Raw genomic sequence first — 20,280 nt, 5'->3', positions numbered from 1 at the left:
CCAAATAAGGAAAGAAGAAGTAAAACTCTCCCTCTTTGCAGATGATATGATCTTGTCTTTAAAGAATCCCACAGACTCCACTCCCAAATTACTCAAGCTGATTCAAAACTTTGGCAAAGTAGCAGGGCATAAAATTAACACTCAAAAATCAATGGCTTTTCTGTATGCCAACAATGAGAAAAGTGTGGCTGAAATTAGGAAAGCAACTCCATTCATAATAGCCCCCCAAAAAATAAAATACCTAGGAATTAACTTAACCAAAGAAGCGAAGGACCTCTATGATGAAAACTTTAAAAACCTGAAAAAGGAAATTAAAACAGAACTTAGAAAGTGGCAAAACCTCCCACACTCCTGGATTGGAAAGATCAACATCTGAAAATGACAATACTTCCCAAGGCTATCTACAAATTCAATGTGATACCTATCAATATTCCAACCTCATTCTTCAAGGAAATAGAAGAGGCAATCCAAAAATTCATATGGAACAATAAAAGACCCCGAATAGCAAAAACGATCCTCAACAGAAAGAACAGTGCTGGAGGAATATCAATACCAAATTTCAAACTCTACTACAACGCCATAGTAATTAAAACAGCTTGGTACTGGCATAAGAACAGACTTCAGGACCAATGGAATAGAATTGAAAACCCAGAAATGAACCTTCAGACCTACAGCCATATAATCTTCGATAAGGGAACTAAAAAAACAGAATGGAAGGAAGACAGCCTCTTCAGTAAATAGTGCTAGCAAAATTGGTTAACTACTTGTAGAAAACTAAAGCTAGATCCCTATCTATCACCCTGCACCAGAATCAACTCCAAATGGATCAAAGACCTCGGAGTCAAAGCAGACACTCTGAAAACATTACAGGATGGAATAGGAGAAACCCTAGGTCTTGTTGGCACAGGCCGAAATTTTCTTAATAGAGACCCAGAAACACAACAAATCAAAGAAAGGTTGGACAAATGGGATTGCATGAAATTGCAGAGCTTCTGCATGCCAAAGGACATAGCTAGCAAGATCAATAGAAAGCCCACGGATTGGGAGAAGATCTTCACTAGCCATACAATGGACAAGGGTTTCATATCTAAAATATACCTGGAATTCAAAATTAAATCCCCCAACAACAAATCCTTAAAGAAACAACTGCCCAATAAATAAGTGGGCTAAAGACTTAAAGAGAGACTTCTCTGAAGAGGAAAGAAGGATGGCCAATAGACACATGAAGAAATGCTCAAACTCCCTAGCCATAAAAGAAATACAAATCAAAACAACATTGAGATACCACCTCATCCCAGTTAGAACGGCTATAATCAAGAACTCTAATAACAACAGATGCTGGAAGGGATGTGACCAAAAGGGAACCTTACTGCATTGTTGGTGGGAGTGTAAACTTGTTCAACCACTTTGGAAAGCAGTATGGAGGTTCCTCAAAAGACTCCACATAGGGCTCCCCTATGACCTAGCAATCCCACTTTTGGGCATTTACCCAAATGTTCACAAACAAGACCACACTAAAGCTACCAGCACAGTTATGTTTATTGCAGCATTATTTACCATAGCTAAGATATGGAACCAACCCAGATGCCCCTCAGTAGATGAATGGATCAAGAAAATGTGGTATATATACACAATGGAATTCTATGCCTCCATCAGAAAGAATGACATTGCCCCATTTGTTAGGAAATGGAAAGACTTGGAAAAATTATATTAAGTGAAGTAAGCCAGGCCCAAAGAAACATAGGTCCCATGGTTTCCCTTATTTGCAATAACTAGTATATGTCTGAGTCAAGCAGAAAAGGTCAGATAAGTTGATGTTAGGGAAATGAACCCTAAGATATGTATTCAAATGTTTTTTCTTTCATGTGATTGTTTCTAACACATTTATAAGATTATTTCTTTGTTGCTTTGTATGTCCCTTCCCCACAGTATAACCTCTGCTTTCACTGTATTTGATGTCGGTATAATTTGTGGAGGGGAAGGGAAAAAACAAATCGTTTAAATAGGGATACAGGTGGACCCACTGCAACAATGAGATGTACAAGTCGTTATGTCGAAAATGAACTTTACAACTTTGGTGGGGGAGGGGCGGGGGGAGGAGGATTGGGTGGGGGGAGGTGGGGGAAGGATGGGAAGGGATGGGAAGGGGAAACAAAGGAGGAGGCTACAATGCTTGCTAAGAAATGTACGCATTATCCTGCCCATGTAATTGTAACTCCTCTGTACAGTATTTTCACAATAAAAATAAAGAAGAAAGGTATGACCTCCACTGACACTTTAGGGGACGAAGGCATGCATGTCTAACTTTATATACATCCTGATATTGATTTGTAATAGGAATAAAGACATATTTCAATCTATGTAATGAGTACATCTGACACAACATGTGGAAACAAATGTGAATGGCACTTCTGAAACTTGCAAGTAGACTGTGACCAGTGCACCTGTGTCACACTGGGTTTACCTGCTCCGCTCACAGTGCTGGTGAGGCCAGGGCTCGCGACTGCTGTGCTGCCTGTTGTTCTAACTGTGGACACGATGGGAACAGAACTTCCAGTGGAGCCTGAGGAAAAGCAAAGGCACTTCTCATCTACAATCCATAGGCACGTTCCCAGCAATAGGAACAATGTGTTATAATTCGTAATATGGGAACTACAAAAAAAAGTATCTGTAAACTCTTCTCCTAGAGCTCCTTACAGCATTGTTAGAATATAATTTTATCCAATACTTGGTTTTGCTTTTGTTGCATTAAAAAAAATCATGTGTTTGCACTCATACTGTGTCATGTAGGTGTGGACACGTTTATCTCAGTCGGTTGTCAAATAAGCTGAGTCCTATGAAACATGATGTCTTGGATGAAAAGGCACAACTCTGAACATCTTCTTCCCTGACTTGTCCTCAGGTGTTGCTGGCTCTCTGTGTGAGGATCCAGTTGTTTCAGCAGTGAACAGCCCTGGGGTCCCTTCAAAGTCAACAGTCCCCATGCATATGTCAGATATTTGAGAAAGTGCAACAAACCATGGAACACGCTGAATTTAAATGTATTTCATATATTCAATTACATGTTTCCTTGCTGAATCCTCCTTTGAGGACATTGGTGTTAAGGTGAATTACCATCATTAAAAAGCCTGTGTTGGATTAGCTAGAGTCGAATAAAGTTCTTTATCATACTCTTTTAATATTTCAAAATTGGAACCCATTATTCCCTTGGAAATATGGCTGCATATTTTGATAATTTACCGAATATTGGTGATTTCTGTATTTTTTTATTTTTTAAAGTTCTGAATCTTTAAGACTATCTTAAGTCAAAGACCTACATTTAGTGAGAAAGATTCATTACTTATATTAGGAGTATGTCTTTAGTGGATTATATTTACACACACACACACACACACACACACACACACACACACACACACACACACACACACACACACACACACACCCTGTAGCTTCAGAAGCTCCAAGAGCGGGCTCCTGAAATAATCATGGCATCACATTGTTTATTCTTGAAGCTATTGGCAACATTACAAAACACCTTCTAACACATAGTAAAAAAAAAAATTAATGCTCATAGCACAAATACTACACATGGCAGTAAAAACCAATAGGTATAATATTAAATATGAAATGTCTAACTGGAATGTTCTACAAAATAGCTAAAATAGTTGACAAGGAAATACAAAGAATACAAAGTAGGTGAATATTTTGGGTGGTGATGGCTCTTCTCTCCTCTTTTCCCTCCCCTCCATCCCCATTTCTGGTCATTGCTAACTTTTAAAGTACATTTCTGAAGCGTCCTTTCCATTCTATGCAGTGTTCTTGATTTACCCTTGCAGATATGGGTGTTATTTACCTATGAATAGCACTATTGTTTTGGATTCTTGACCTCTACACATCACATGGTTTTCATTTTGTGGAGATTATATTAAAATAATCTTCATTCATAATAGTGTATGTAGGTAACACTCTGGTAGAAGATTCAATAGGAAACACTGCATAGTTTTTCTTCTTTAACACAAGCTGAATTTTAAGAACCCATCCATTCTACCTTTCATTTTATTCTACCTTTTACATCATATATGAATATAATTTTCAAAGATTCATCAATAAAGTTAAGAAAACATAAACCCTCTGCTACATTTTCCTATATCCTACACAGCATCTAACACAATATTCGGTACACAACAATTATCTGTTGATGAGATTCTGATCCTTGTCATTAGATTAACAAGATTGGTACATTCTATGTAACTATATCTGGCCAAGTCTTGAGCACAAAGTGTTCATGTCTTCTTTCTGCCCCCATGGTGTGTTATGTTCATTCCATACCTGTCCTTCCAGATGTGATGTCCCCAGGGGCTCCGGTGGTGGCTGCAATTGCTCTGCCACTAGTTCCTAATGGGAACAGGAACAGTGCTTCAGGCTTATGAGGAGTTATTTAGTGAATGGCATTCATTCCTACCATGCTGTCTTTGGTCACATGTCCCTGACTACAATCACCTTTACTCATTTTCTCAAAACTTGTGTTAGAACATACAACCACCCCCAGTATGGCTCAGTCTTACCTGTGGGGTGTGCAGAGCTGGGGGCCCTGGTGGCTGAGGGTCCAGGTGTGCTGGCCCGGCCTGATGCTGAGCTTGCTCCCACTGACTCTCTTGTTGTACCTGAAAAACACAGCAGCAAGGCTTCCAACACAAGCTAGATTTATGAGGGCCATAGTGGTAGATACAAGTGAAAATGGAAATCTCCCAGTATGTCTTCATCATTGATCACACAACCTGCCTGTTTTGATGAGATGAGTGTACTCATCAAAATACCTGTGGTGACTCACCTGAGTGTCCTGGGCTTGTGGCCCCAGTGCCTGCTGCCCTGGCTGTACTGACTTCCTCAGCAGCAGGTGTGGCAAGAGGGGGACTGCTGGTTCCCACTGAGAAAACAAAGAGGTCATGTGATCACCCTCCCCTCAGCTCACCAATGAGCATCCTCTTAGGTGCTCTATGCTATTCTCTCCATGCATGAAGGATGTCTGAGAACCCTGCTTTAGGTCAGCAGGGGTCAGCAGCTGAGTCAGGAGTCACAGCACTCTAGTGGTTCAGGCTCAGCATCCACACCACAGTCTGGGCTTCTCAAATAGTCCAGAGCAAAAGACTAGTTTTGTAAAATTTCAGTTATAGCCTGATTGATGCTTTGAGTAACACTAGAAAAGTAACAGGACAAAAATGGATTTTAAAAAGGGAAAGCTTACAAAACTCAATGTATTCAGTATTTGTCAGGTCCTACTTTGATTCCTTCTGCTCCTGAATAATTGTTTTTGATGTTCACACTGCTTTGTATGTATCCTAACATGCGATCTGGGCAGGGAATCCAAGAAGAGTGGAAATGAGAGAGCTAAGGTTCTCGGCTTTGAAGAGCATAATTTACCAAGAGAACTTGTTCTGCCTGCCAGATGCCATTCTATCAATTTGTGACCTCGGGGTGCAATGGAGGCCTGGGAAAATCCCCATAGAATAGAACATTGACCCATTGCTTGTCCTCAACTTCTCTGAAGACTGTGTCATTTGTATCTGCATTATTTGCTGCTGTGGTTACAGCTGGTGACTCTCCAGCTGTCTCCGAAAAGGCAAATAAAAAAGAAAATCCTGACTGAAAGACAGTAGGGTGACCTCTGACTCTCAGGAGAATCAGAGCATATTATTGTAAAATTGCAAATACCACCAAAGTAATCTGTGAAAAGGCTGAAGATAATTTTTTTTGGGGGGGAGTGTGGTTGTGGGGCCTGAACTCTGGGCCTAGGCACTGTCCCTCAGCTCTTCAGCTCAAGGCCTGCGCTCTACCACTTGAGCCACAGTGCCACTTACAGCTTTTTTTCTTTTTGCTTATATGGTGCTGAGGAATCGAACCCAGGGCCTCATGCATGCAAGGCAAGCGCTCTACCACTGAGCCACCTTCCCAGCCCTGAAGATAAATTTTAATCCTTACAAAGATTGTCTACATTGTCATATTTGACAATGTAGATAGGCACAGCATTTCTGACATCAGCTGCTTGACTGGGAAGGATTTAGTTTGTTTCTCAGTTTACCTGCTGTACTCCCAGTGCTGGTGAGACCAGGGCTCTGAACAGGTATGCTGCTTGTAGATGCAGCCATGGAAGATGGGGGAAGAAGAGTTCCAGTAGAACCTGAGAAAACCCCAAAGGAAATTCTCACCTAAGATACACATGAACAACGATACAGTGGTGGAAAACAGAATAAAGGAATCTAAAGACTCTCTGCAGAACTCTCTACACTGTTGTCTTGATAACATTTTGTTGATATTTAGTTTTATTTTCTTGCCTTTTTTTCCCAGAGATATAGTATACATTCTTTCTGGTGTCACCTAGGCCTACCTATATTGTTCTCAGATATTCTGCTTTAAAAAGAGTTCTGACACATCAGTCAATAAAGCGTATCATATCTGAACATCCTCCATTGCTCACCCAACTTGTCTTCAGATGGTGCTGGTTCACTGGCTGGGGACCTAGTTGTTTCACCAATGGATGGTCCTGTGGTCTCTGACAAAGTGACCCATGGATGCTTCTCCCTTAAGCCGGGCGCTGGTGGCTCACGCCTGTAATCCTAGCTTCTAAGCAGGCTGAGATCTCAGGATCATGGTTTAAAGCCAGCTCTTATAGCTCTTATCTCCAATAAATCACCAAAATACTAGACTGGAGGTGTGGCTCAAGTGGTAGAATGCTAACCTTGAGTGGAAAGCTCAAGGATAGTACCCAGGGCTTGAGTTCAACCCCCAGGATCAGAAAAACAAATCATGCTCCTCTGAGCTTTTAAATATAACCATGTACAGTTAGTTATCCATTCACATTCATACTTTACATTTATATATTCATTCACACTTATGTGTTTATTCACATTTCTCTTTTGCTGACTCACTCTTTCAACATATTCACAGTAAAATGTGGCTCCATCACTAGAATTTCTGAGTCTGATGATCTACTTGTTGAAAACAAGTAAGATGATTTATCACACTTGTTGAATATTGCTAAATTTGAGCCTAGTCCTTTGGAAACTGGGTTTTACTTTGGAAAACCTCAGATTCCTTTATAACATAAATATGCCTGTTCCTTCTGCCAGAGGCAGGTTCAATGTGAAGTATTCTTTGCTTGTACTTGAATGTCTAGTGGATTACTTTTGCTGACAGGACAGCAGATCATGTCCCCACTCTACACGTATAGCTTTAAAAGCTCAAACACACTGGGAATTAGTGGCTCACACCTGCAATCCTAACTATTCAGAAGGTTGAGAGCTAAGGATCACAGTTCAAAGCCAGCTTGGGCAGGGACGTCTATAAGACTCATCTCCAATTAACCATCAAAGAGTAGGAACTGGAGCTGTGGCTTGAGTGGTACAAGGCTAGTCTTGAGCAAAAAAAGCTCAGGGACAGCACCCAGCCACCAAGTTCAAGCCCTACTACCAGCACAAAGAAAGGAGGGAGGGCACCTTTACAGAGTCTAACAAGTGGACAACTTTACAGAACACACTCTATCCCCTCAGAACTATGGCTGCTACCTGTGAAAGCACTGTCTCTTTAGAGTCATTCATTTTACACCAAATTCCAGGTCTAATGAATGGATCATGTCATTCACATGCTCCATCTGGTTTACCACTTCTCCTCACCTGATCTGCTGCTACCAGAAGTTGTGGCTGGTCTAGCTGAGGCTCCAAGGCTGGCAGTAATGGATCCTGCAGATGCTGTTGTGGTCCCTAGAACAAAGAGCAGGATGAGATGTCAGGAAGAGTGTGTCTGGTACTCCTGCCATTTGTGTGAGTACTTGGGAGGTTCAGAAAGAGGCAAAAGACAGTTCCTTAAGTTCTCCTCAGCCTTGTCCTCTCATCCTGATTGCAGGCTGACTGCAGATGATCGTTCAAAGTCTGGTGACAAGGTGGGATCTGCTGAGGTCTCATGTCCAGATAGGAAGAACTTACCAGAAGCTGTGGCTCCAGGGCCTGCTTCTCCAGTGGTGCTGCCTCCTGTAGCTCTAGGGCTGGTTCCAGATGCTGCTTCAGGTGGGCCTGGTGTTGATCAGGGAAAAATGATCAGTCCAAGATCACAGAAAGCTAGATATTTTCATGGATGGACTATAAAATATCCATGCTTTGTCTTTTCAGAAATGGTGTATCTACCTAGATTATCAACATCACTTTCATGTCAATTCTGAATTTCAGTAAATCATATGACTCTGATTATGTGCTATTTCCCTTGGCATAGTCAGGTATATTACTCTTTATTCAATGTGGAGGGATTTCTTCTCATCTTCAACTCCCGAGTTGAGTTCATAATTTTCTCCACTTCATTCCTAAGGTGCTTTTTATTTTGTGTTTTCCTCTGATGTGAGTATAATTTCTGTTTCCAAACAAAAGTCAACCACAGAAGTGCATTCTACTATTTCCTATATGCTCTATAACATCTAGTGCAGTATTGGGTACTCAGGTATCTGATGAATATACGATCACCTTATATGGTAGGTAATTTTATTAATAACATTAGCATGTCCCCCAGCATCACCTCTGACTAAAATTTCAGACAAAGCCCTAGTGTCTGCTGCCTGCATCCCATGCTCATTCCATACCTGTCTTTCCAGATGTGCTGTTCCAAGGCGCTCGGGTGGTGGCTGCATCTCTTCCCTGACTAGTTCCTAATGCAAAGAAGAGTAAGTCATATCATCAGTTATTTGCTAAGTATTTGTGCAAGACAGTTCTAGTTTCATCAGAGTATTAGTTCTTATCATGTTCCCTTTGCTCACATTCCCCTGATTCCATGAGCATGTCCTGGGTTTTTTTTTTTTTTTTTTGCCAAAACTTATTAGCTCCCACCATAGCCCCTAGCGTGATGCTGTCTTGCCTGCTCTGTTTGCAGAGCTGGTGGTCCCAGTGGCTGAGGGTCCAGGTGTGCTCGCCCGGCCTGATTCTGTGGTTGATCCCACAGATTTTCTGGTTGTACCTGAAAAACAAAGGGGAAGTGGTGTCAACATAGACTACTTCTGAAACCGGGTAGTGAGAGAGTAAAATAAAAAATGTAATCATGTTGTTGGTTTTTCTTTTTTGTTTCTAACAATCTACATGTTTTGATGTTTATACCCATTTATTTGGCACCTCAAATACTTGCGGTGACTCACCTGAACCTCCTGGGTTTGTGGCTCCTGTGCCTGGCCCCTGGGATGTCTCAGCACTTGGTGTTGGGGTGGTGGGTACTTCTGTTGTGACTGATTTTTAAAAAAAAATTATGGTATATATAATTATAAAATATAGACTTATAACTAAATCTATTTATATAACAAAAATTATATATACATGTATATACATGTATATATATATATATATATATATATATATATATATATATATATATATATATACACACACACACACACACACACTTTTTAAATGCTCTAAGCTGGGCTCTGGTGGCTCACACCTATAATCCTAGCTACTCAGGAGGCTGAGATGTGAGGATCTCAGTTTGGAGCCAGATTGAGCAGGAAAGCCCATGAGACTCTTATACCCAATCAACCACCAAAAAGCTGGAAGTAGGGCTGTGGTTCAAGTAGTAGGGTGCTAAATTTGAGCATAAAAGCTCAAGGACAGCACCCAGGGAGAGTCCAAGCCCCAGGAATGGTGCAAAAATGTCTTTATTACAATCAACTCCTTCTCCTTATGATAGTTACATCACATAGGACAGTTTTCCTTTCCACTATCAAAAGGTTGAGAATCTTCTGTAAGTCATTCGGTTGATCAACACCAAAGTCCAGGTATCAATGTCAAGTCATTGAGCCCCAGATTTGTTTTCATAGCTTGCACTTCTAAGTGTATCTATGGCTAAGTTGATGGCTATTTTGAAGACCATAAAATAGACATATACTTTAAAAAAGAAAAATCATACACATTTCAAGTTTTAGTTAATGCATATAAGGTACTAGCTTCAATTTCCCTATTTCTAAATAGCTACATATTTAAAAATTCATTCTGCATTGCATATTTCCTAGGGTTCAAGTTGAATGTGAAATCTAGAAGGAATGCAAATGAGAGAGAAAGAGTTCACTACTTGAAGAGTGCCAATTGTTAATAGGATTTGTTCACATATGTCTGCTGGTCTTTACCAGTTTGTGACTCTAGACACAGAGTGGGTAGAAATGGGCAAATTTAACAAGTTTTCTAGAGGTGGTGGTGCTCCAGAAAGAACAATTGGAACACATAATGTATCATCAGGACTGCAGAAATTTAGTACAGTGTATTTGACTGTACAGAGGCAAAAGGGATGCAAGGAAAAAGACATGAGGGACACTAAAACTATTTGTTTGCACAAGTATCATCAGTAAACTCAAACTAGCTTATTTTATTTCACATTACCTATGTTTCCAGAACAATATCCTATTCCTTAGTGACAAGAGTTCAATCTTAGTCAATGATGTGCAAAGAGAAATGTTTTCTCATTGGTTTTTGTAGAATGTGAGCTTCGACCCTGATCACAGAACTTAGAAATAGCTACAGGATTTCAGATTCTGCGTTCTAATCTTGCCTGTGCTAACTTCAGAGAGCTGGCATTATTTTCTCAGTGTATGCAAATGTTCATAGATGGTGGTAACAAAAACTGAACTATGAAGCACATATTGGAGGAAAACTCAGAAATTTTAAGAGTACCCAAGCGCCTATAGACTTAACCTTTTATTGGCATAGTAATCATAGTATGACCTGAAATTCTCTCTGCTGACTTGGACAGCTTTGATGCTTGGCCACTCTATCTGAGGCTGAACCACAGAAAATAAGGTGATTTCTGAGACATAATGAAAGACCGCCTGAGGACACACCCAATGGAATCGAACATTCCCTCTTCTCTACGGAAGAGTATTCTCATCTTCTCTGAAGACCATGCCAAGGTGGTTAAAGCATATAATTAAGAATTCTATACAGTTTTGATGGTAACTTGTAAAAGGACCAAAGATATTACAGTATAACCACATACAAGTACACCTGACACCAGTACACACTGTTCTACACTTAGTTTACCTGCTCTATCTCCAAGAGTGGTGAGACCAGGGTGTAGGACAGTGGTAGAGCCTGTCATTGTAGCTGTGGAAGCAATGGGAGCAGAAGTGCCAGAAGAGCCTGAGAAAACACCAAGGGAATTTCTCATGTAAAACCTGTGCTAGCTTCCCGACCAATGATGACCTGACTGTCTAACCTTTTCCTCCGATGAAACACAGAATCAAGGAATTTGCTTTCTTTCAGTTCCCTAATGTTTTTTAACTAATATTATTTTGTATTTTGACCTGTTTTATTGCATTTTTTATGTAAACATCCTTATGCATCTGTGTGACAATTAGGCCTTCATACAATTTTGTCTGGAATTGTGGGTTTTTTTAATGGTTCTGATACATGATTCTACTTTACAATTAAAGACACACCTTTGAACATGATCCTCTGCTCACCTGACTCAGGTGTTGCTGCTTTACTGCGTGGAGATCGAGTTGTTTCACCCACTCCTGCTCCTGTGGTCCCTGGTAAAGTGAATAGGAACATGAATTAAGATTGTCAAAGTAAATCAAACCATCACATTGCTTCTGCTTTCAAGTATCTTCTAAGTATTTATTTATATTTCTCCATTTTAATCGATCTGTTAGAACTTGATAGTAAGGTATGGTATATCCTAAGGATAACTATGTGCTTTCCTCACTGTTAAATACAAATAGGTTGTGTGTGTGTGTGTGTGTGTGTGTGTGTGTGTGTGTGTGTGTGTGTGTGTGTGTGTGTGTGTGTGTGTGTGTGTGTGTGTGTGTGTGTGTGTGTGTGTGTGTGTGTGTGTGTGTGTGTGTGCTGCTTCTGGGGCTTAAACTCAGGTCCTGAGTGCTGTTCCTAAGCACTTTTTTTGTTCAAGGGTGGCACTCTACCATCTGAGCCACAGTTCCATTTCTGGTTCTTTTGGTGCTTCCTTAAGAGATATGAGTCTCACAGACTTACCAAGCTGGCTTTGAACCTCAATCCTCAGATCTCAGCCTCCTGAGTAGCTGGGCATGAGCTTTTCAAGTTTTGTTTTAGTTGTTTTACATTAGTTTTGTTCAGTATCTTAATTTTGTTTGGTATTTCAGTATTTAAAACCTGAAATATTTGTTCCATATTTTAAAAATGAGCCTAGCACCACACATTAGAAAAAAATACCTTGTGATCCTTTATAAACTCTATATGGCTGGCGCTTCTGCCACCAGCCTAAGTTCAGTGCAAGGCTTTGTTTAGTTCTGGGAAATTGACTCTGGAAATTGAGGATTCTTTTGCTGACGCTAATGATTCACCATGTACCAGCCCAAACCTACACATTCAGAAGGCCAAAGACATGGATCCTGAAATCATCATGGAAGGGTGTGACAATGATAGATGCTAACAACTGAGCAATGTGATAGCATGCCATCTAACTCACAACTATCACCGCCACCCGGTGAAGTCTGCACTCTGCTACTCTAGCCCTAAAATTCCCTTCCATTGCACACCAACTTCCAACAACCAGAAAGGGGACACATATGCAGGCTACATTTAATTTCTCCCTTTTCCTCACCTGATCTGTCCCTAGCTGAAGTTGTGGCTGGTCTGGTGGAGGTTCTAGGACTCGCAGTGGTGGAACTTGGAGGCACTGCTGTGCTTCCTAGGATCAAGAACATGTTGAGAGGTTTTGACAATGTACATGTTATTTCTGCACCCACTTGAATACTTGGGTATTTCAGAAAAAGACAGTGGAAGACAATTCCTCCCATTTTCTATTTTTTTTTTTTTTGGGTCCGGTCGTGGGGCCTGAACTCTGAGCCTGGGCACTGTCCCTCAGCTCTTCAGCTCAAGGCTAGCACTCTACCACTTGAGCCACAGCGCCACTTCCGGCTTTTTTCTTTTTGCTTATGTGTGCTGAGGAATCGAACCCAGGGCCTCAGGCATGCAAGGCAAGCACTCTATCACTGAGCCAACTTCCCAACCCAATTCCTCCCATTTTCTCACCCTCATACTCTAATACAAATTAGAACCCACCCTACAGAACACTGCTTTCTGTAGGATGGCATGGGTGGGATCTGCTAAGGTCTCACGTCCAGCCAGATGGAAGGAACTTACCAGAAGCTGTGGCTCGTGTGCCTACTTCTCCAGAGGTCCTGCCTCCTGCAGCTCCAGAAGTTGCTCCAGATGGTGCCCCAGGGGTGTCTGATAATGATTAGGGAAAAGCTCTTATCGGCCTGAGATGACATAAAGCTAGATTCCTTCCTGGAAGTATCATGAAATATTCTTGCTTTACCTTGTCGGATGAGGTTTATCTACCTATAAATGTTCTTATGGTAATGCATGTAATTCTGATATGTGCTAATTCCTTGAAGATGCTCTTCCTTTATAAAATATTATAAATTAGGTACCTTATTGGCTATTCCATACTGAATGGGCTCCCTTCTTTATAAGCTTTCTGATTGAGTTCCACTCCATTCCTACCTTGCTTTTTATTTGGCCATTTTAGCCTACGTGAATGCATTTCATGCTCCCCAAATAAACTTAAGTAAGGAGACGGATAAGCTCCTCTACATTTCCTATATTCCACACATCTAATGTGGTATTAGGTACACACTAACTTCGGATGCATTTGTCTGTGTACTTATACCAGTACAATGCTATGATGCTCCCCCACTTCCCCAAGCAACTGTGTCTGACTAAACCTTGAGCACAAGTACCTCTGTCTCCAAACTGGATCCCATGTCACTAGAGCTCTTTCCGTACCTGTTCTTCCAGATGTTTTCCCACCAGAGGATCGGGTGGTGAATGTTTCTGCTCCTCCGCTAGTTTCTAATGGGCAGAAGAATAGTGCTTAATGCACATAAATGCTTACTAAATACTTCTTATAGGACACTTCTAGTTTCTGCATGGTATTGATTCTGAGAGTGTTATCTGATTTCTCACATCACTTATTGCCTCTTGCCTTGGGTTGTATTGTCCCCACCATAACCACTCAGAAGGCTCTGCCTTGCCTGTGAGGTATGCAGAGCTGGTGGCCCCGGTGCCTGATGGGCCAGGTGTGCTTTTCCTCTCTGAGTCTGAGGTTGATGTTATGGATTCTCCTGTTGTACCTGAAAATAACACACCACAGCTGTGTTTTGAATATATGCTAGTTCTAGAAGGGGACCGGGGGGGGGGGGCGGAGAATTCAAGCCAAAATTGCAATTTTCTTATATGTTTTCTTCATTTATTGAACAGACCACCTGTGTTTGGTCTGTGAGCACACTTAATGGGCAACAAGCTTATTAAAGTGGCTTTTTCTGGTAGGTAATTGGAAAGAAGAGTCTTGTGGACATTTCTGCCTGGGCTGGCTCTGAACTGCAATCCCTAGATCTTAGCCTTCTGAATAGCAAGGATTATAGATATGAGCTACCATTGTCCAGCTAAGATAGTACATTTTAATGTTTATAAAAATAGGTCTGATGCTACATTTAGAAAAAATACTATAAGTGGCATTTGTGAAATCCACTGTTTGGCAGGGACCAGCATGCTCTGCTTTACACTTAGGTTACCTGGTCTGTCCCTAGTAGTGGTGAGGAAAGATATCTATCTGCAGATATCTATCTATCTATCTATCTATCTATCTATCTATCTATCTATCTATCTATCTATCTATCTATCTATTAGGTATACGTAATAGATACAGACTTTCTTCTTAGAGTTCTTTAATTTTTGTTTTATTGCAATTTTATTTAATATTTCATGTGGAAATTGCAATAAAAGCAAAACTAACATTCTTCTGCTTGTCCTAGTCTATCTAGGACTTCATCCATTAGGAGAGTTGGAATGTATGACGCTTTCCTTCAATAAGAAGACCCCTACTTTGAGCTTTCTGCTCTACTCACCAGACTTTTTACTAGATGGTGTTGGCTCACTGCTTGGGGATTTAGTTGTTTCTCCAATGGTTAATTCTGTGGTCCCTGTCAAAGCGAACATAACCAATCAGTTTCTTTGTTAGGGAAAAATAAATTATGGTATACTCTGATTTTAGATATCTTGTACATATTTATGTATACTTCTTCATTTCAGACTTACTCCACACATTAATAGTAAACATGTGGCCAATCATTAGAATTCCTGTGTCTGAGTATCTACCTACTCATGTGTTAAATCATCTTATTTGATTCCAACTGGATGAATATTCCAAAATTTGAGCCTAGGGCTTTGGAAATTGAGCTGTACACTGAAAATTTCAGATCCTTTAAGGTTCTTTTTTTTTTGGGGGGGGGTCCGGTCGTGGGGCCTGAACTCTGGGCCTGGGCACTGTCCCTCAGCTCTTCAGCTCAAGGCTAGCACTCTACCACTTGAGCCACAGCACCACTTCCGGCTTTTTCTGCTTATGTGGTGCTGAGGAATCAAACCCACAGCCTCAGGCATACAAGGCAAGCGCTTTACCACTGAGCCACCTTCCCAGCCCAATTTCAGATCCTTTATAAAATACTTAGCCTGCAACATTCTGCCAAAGATCAAGGTACAGTGTGAAGAATTATTTAGTTATACTGAATGTCTCCAGTGGGTTTCTTTTGGTGAGAAGATGGCAAAACCTGTGTCCTCCCACATTTGGGCCCAAGAAGATCAAAAGATGTGACTCCTGAAGTCATTATACCTTAGGTATTCTAACAATCAGACATTACCCAATGTCCGTTACTATAGAACACCCTCTGATATAGATCCATCTCTGGTCCCTGCTAAAGTCTGGATGGATTATTCCAGTCTTAAAATTCCTTTCCATTGTATCTCAGCTTCCAGGCACAAGTAAGGGGACACACATGCGGGCTCCATTGCATTTGTCCCTTTGTCCTTACCTGATCTGCTGCTAGCTGAGCTTGTGGCTGATTGAGCAGAAGCTCTAGGGCTGGTAGCCGAGGGACCAGAAAACACTGTTGTGGTTCCTAGAACTAAGAGCATGTTGGAAAGTTGGGTAAAAGGGTGCATGATACTGCAGCCGTAATTTGGCAGTTTCAAAAGAAGAAAAAGAGAAAGACATAATTCCTTCATCTCTCCCTAACCCTGTGTTCCAATAGCAGCTAAGATTGATGTTTTTTACAGACCCAGATGAGCTTCAAAATGGAATGGGTGAGGACTGTTAAGGTCTCTTGTCCACCTGGATGAACTTACCAGGAGCTGTGGCTCCGGTGCCTGCTTCTCCAGAGGTGCTACCACCTACAGCTCCCGGGCTTGTTCCAGCTGCTGCTCCAAAGGTTCCTGATATTGATCACAGAAAAATGATCATCCAAAGATCACATAACATTAGGTGCTTTCATGGGAGCTCCATGAACTACACTTGCTTTAAACTTAAAAGAAATGGCTGTTTCTACCTAGAAATATTACTTTCTTGTTAAATCCTTAATCTAAGCAAATCACACAACTCAGATTGTTCCATTAAGATGTTCTTCCCTCATAATGGAGTAAATCATGTGCCTTATTCAATATCCAACCCTGAATGAACTCCTGTCTTCTTTAAAATATTCTTAGATTCAGATTGCAAGTGATCTACTTCATTCCTGCCTTGCTTTCGATTTTCTCTTTGCCTCCATTTATTTTCCAATGGGTCCAAAATAAACGTGGGTGAACATAGATGCTTTCCCTTCTATTTCCCACGTGCCACACAGTATCATACATTAGCTATACCACAAATATTTGCTGATGTGTTTCTGATCTTGTAGTTACATAAATAACAATAACAAGATGCCCCACATAACTGTTTCTCTGACTAAATCTGGAGGACAAAACTCAAATGTCTATTGTGGGGACTCCATGTGGGCTGTTGGGCCTGTCCCTCTAGATGTGCTCTTCCCAGGGGCACTGGTATGGCTGCCTCTGTTCCTCCACTGACTACTAATGGGAAAAAGCCTGATGCTTAATGCACAGAAACAGCTGTTCACTAACTATTTTCGCTGGACATTTCATTTCTTTATTCCTACAGTGTTGCCTTTGGTCACATTCCTCTTATTTCGTGATTGTTTTCCTCATGTCTTGACAAAGCTTGTATCAGGCCCCACCCAACCCCTTAAGGAAGTGTCCTCTTGTCTGCTGGGTATGCAGAGCCTGTGGCCCCAGTGCCTGATGGGCCAGGTGTGCTTTCTCTGCCTGTTTCTGACGAATGTTCCCACTGACCCTCCCACTGTACCTAAAAATACAGTAGCAGCAGTATCATTGCATGCTAGCAAAAGGGGGTGATGGAATAGTCATTAAATTTGCAACTTCTTGTATGTTTATGTCACTTATGTAATAACATCAGTTTTGCTGTTAGTAAACAAAAGGCTATGGTGATTCACCTGGGTTTCCTGGGCTTGTTGCTCTGGTGCTATGCTGTCCTGTGGGTATGCTGCTTTCCTGAACACTGGGTGTGGGTGTGGTAGGACCTTCTGTTTCTACTGATAAAAAAATTATATAGTTGGATGTCTGTGGCTCATACCTGTAATCCTATCTACTTTCAAGAACACTAGGCTTTGAGATGTGAAGATCACAATTCAAATCTAGCCTGAGCAGGAAAGTCTGTGAGACTCTTATTTCTAGTAAACTCCCCCCAAAAGAGGATGAAAAAGCCTAAGTATAGCTGTGGCTCAAGTGATAAAGCACTAACCTTGAGGAAAAAAATCTCAAGGACAGTGCCCAAGCTCTGAGTCTGAGTTCAAGTTCCAGGATTGGTTTACATGCATGGACATACATATACACAAACCAATAATTTATATAATATGTAAATGACACACTTACTATAATCAACTCATTTTCCCTTACATGGTGCTGTTATACAGTATATATGGAATGTGGCTGAGAGGTCTGCTCCAGTTCATCCAGCTAATTAACAGCCAAGTCTTAGAGTCAAACTCAAGCCCCAGAATTGATATCACAGGTCATGTTTATCATTTCTCTCTTTTTTGTTGTTGGTTGTGGGGCTTGAACTTGGTCTGGGTGCTGTCCCTGAGCTTCTTTGTGCTTAAGGCTAGTGTTCTACTACTTGAGCCACAACACAACTCCAGGCTTTTTTGAGTAGTTTATTGGAGATAAGAGTCTCAGGGGCCTTTTCTGTCCAGGCTGGCTTCAAACTGTGATCCTCAGGTCTTATCCCCTTAAGGATAAGGAACTAGGATTACAGGTGTGAGCCACCAGTGCCTGGCTCATTCCTCTCTTTGATCAAGGACTAACTATAACTTTTCCTCCACTGACTGACAGATGCTTTGAACAATTCTATAAAAGTAAATGGCAAGCTGGGAGTCAGTGGCTCACACCTGAAATCCTAGCTACTCACAAGGCTGACAGCTGATCATAGTTTGAAGCCAGCCTGGGCTGGAAAGTCTGAGAGTCTTGGCTCAAGTGATAGAGTGCTAGCTGTGGGCAAAAATGCTCAGGGATAGCATCTAGTCCCTGAGTTCAAGCCTCAAGACCAGCACACAAGAAGGGAGAAGGAAAAAGGAGGAAGAAAGAAGAGGAAAGGAGGAGGAGAAAGAGGAAAAGGAGAAGGAAGAGGAAGAAGAAAAGAAAGAAGAAAGAAGGAAGAAGGCTGGGAAGGTGGCTCAGTGGGAGAGCGCTTGCCTTGCATGCATGAGGCCCTGGGTTTGGTTCCTCAGCACCACATAAGCAAAAAGAAAAAAAATCCAGAAGTGGCTCTGTGGCTCAAAGTGGTAGAGTGCTAGCCTTAAGCTGAAGAGCTGAGAGACAATGCCCAGGTCCAGAGTTCAGGCCCCATGACCAGACCCCCCCCCCAAAGAAAGAAAGAAGGAAGAAGGAAGAAGAAGAGGAGGAGGAGGAAAAGGAGGAGGAGGAAGATGGAGAGATGGAGGAAGAATCTCAATAACAAATTACATGGCTCTCTGATTAACTGTCACTAATATTCATGCCCTTGTTACCACAGGACGTTGATAGTTTAGTGTAGCACTTTCATTAGGATCCCTGGGTATGCTTACTTACATGTTGAATACAAACACATTTCAGTTACTTGTTTAATATCTCAAAACTGAGCTTAGTGTTTCTGAAAGCAGACAGTACACTGAGAATACATGTGATTGTTCATGGAGTTCTTATGCCTGGCCCTTCTGCCAAGGGCTCTAGGTTCCCTATGGAGGACTCTGGTTAACTCTACAGAAATGTGTCCTGTGGTTTCCTTTTCTTGACAGAATACAAACCATGTTCCCACCCTGCCCCTACAGCCTCAGAAACTCAAAGCCCCAGACTCCTGAACTGATCATGGCCACCATACCTTAGGAATGCTAACAACTGGACAGCATTACAGAATATACTATAACAGACCTACCAATATTTCCTGATAAACTGTTTGATTCCCTTAACTCTAGTATCTTAATTGTCCTTTGACTTCTACCCTCAGATGCAAGGTACAAGTAAAGTACATTTGATACCTCTCTTATTCTTACCTGAGCTTCGGCCACCAGAGATGGTGGTTGGTCCAGTAGAGGCTCCAGGGCTAACAGTGGTGGGACCAGCAGACAATGCTGTGCTTCCTAGATCCAAGAGAAGGTTGGGAGTTTGGGGAAGGTTTGTATGTTACTATGACTCGCTGGGAGTTAGAGAAAAGAAAAGACATAGTTCTTCCAACTCTTTTTAGTCTTATACTCTAATACCAGTTGGAGCCTGACTCTATTCAACATCACTTGAAGTGGGATGGTATGGATGGCAAATGCTTATCACTCACCAGCAGCCCATCTATACTTACCTACACCTGTGGCTCCAGTGGCTGCATTTTCAGGGGTACTGCCTTCTGAAGACTCGTGGGTTGTTCCAGATAGAGATTCAGGAGTGGCTGATATTAAGCATGAAAAAGTTGATCAGCCTAAGATCACATCAAGTTAGATCCTTTCATGGGTGTACCAGGAAATACACTTGTTTGTTCTCAAGGAAATGATGGTATCACTTCTGCATTAACTTCTGAAGCATATAACCCTGATTATGTGTTACTTCCAGTAAGATGCTCCTTCTTTATACAAGGTAGTTATTACATATTAACTACTCAGCACTGAATGAGCTCCCTCCTTTAATGTCTTCTATAATTCAGTTCAAAACTCTCTTCACTTCATTCTTGACTCACTTTTTTTGTCTTTTCATCCTATGTGAACCTATGTGATTTTCAATGTATCCAAAAATCCAGTCAAGTACAGAAATATCTATCTATCTATCTATCTATCTATCTATCTATCTATCTATCTATCTATCTATCTATCTATTCTCCTTGACTTCCTATGTGCCTCACATCCTCTAT

The 20,280-nt window shown here is 41.3% G+C and overlaps 1 protein-coding gene across 34 annotated transcripts in view; it reads right to left on the bottom strand.

Annotated features, from left to right (window-relative positions):
- The window catches only part of LOC138839325 (mucin-19), a 223,836-nt gene that overhangs the window by 85,820 nt on the left and 117,736 nt on the right, over positions 1 to 20,280 (bottom strand). For 30 of the 34 annotated variants that reach the window (XM_070038897.1, XM_070038982.1, XM_070038948.1 and 27 more), the window contains 22 exons: positions 19,738 to 19,824; positions 19,439 to 19,525; positions 17,345 to 17,443; positions 16,185 to 16,271; positions 15,872 to 15,964; positions 14,912 to 14,986; positions 14,039 to 14,137; positions 13,791 to 13,856; positions 13,143 to 13,229; positions 12,601 to 12,687; positions 11,483 to 11,551; positions 11,061 to 11,159; positions 9,173 to 9,259; positions 8,899 to 8,997; positions 8,627 to 8,692; positions 7,983 to 8,069; positions 7,674 to 7,760; positions 6,083 to 6,181; positions 4,835 to 4,930; positions 4,569 to 4,667; positions 4,333 to 4,398; positions 2,465 to 2,563 (listed from right to left, as the gene is read on the bottom strand). In XM_070038897.1, the coding sequence (XP_069894998.1) occupies positions 2,465 to 2,563; positions 4,333 to 4,398; positions 4,569 to 4,667; positions 4,835 to 4,930; positions 6,083 to 6,181; positions 7,674 to 7,760; positions 7,983 to 8,069; positions 8,627 to 8,692; positions 8,899 to 8,997; positions 9,173 to 9,259; positions 11,061 to 11,159; positions 11,483 to 11,551; positions 12,601 to 12,687; positions 13,143 to 13,229; positions 13,791 to 13,856; positions 14,039 to 14,137; positions 14,912 to 14,986; positions 15,872 to 15,964; positions 16,185 to 16,271; positions 17,345 to 17,443; positions 19,439 to 19,525; positions 19,738 to 19,824 (1,920 nt within the window). The remainder of the gene's footprint in view (positions 1 to 2,464; positions 2,564 to 4,332; positions 4,399 to 4,568; positions 4,668 to 4,834; positions 4,931 to 6,082; positions 6,182 to 7,673; positions 7,761 to 7,982; positions 8,070 to 8,626; positions 8,693 to 8,898; positions 8,998 to 9,172; positions 9,260 to 11,060; positions 11,160 to 11,482; positions 11,552 to 12,600; positions 12,688 to 13,142; positions 13,230 to 13,790; positions 13,857 to 14,038; positions 14,138 to 14,911; positions 14,987 to 15,871; positions 15,965 to 16,184; positions 16,272 to 17,344; positions 17,444 to 19,438; positions 19,526 to 19,737; positions 19,825 to 20,280) is intronic. The other 4 variants (XM_070038916.1, XM_070038993.1, XM_070039032.1 and 1 more) reach the window with 4 other exon arrangements.

The sequence above is a fragment of the Dipodomys merriami genome, unplaced genomic scaffold, assembly GCF_024711535.1.
Source record: "Dipodomys merriami isolate MVZ:Mamm:240054 unplaced genomic scaffold, mDipMer1.0.p SCAF_10, whole genome shotgun sequence".
Classification (NCBI taxonomy): Eukaryota; Metazoa; Chordata; class Mammalia; order Rodentia; family Heteromyidae; genus Dipodomys; species Dipodomys merriami.
This window is presented reverse-complemented; position numbering and strand designations above follow the sequence as displayed.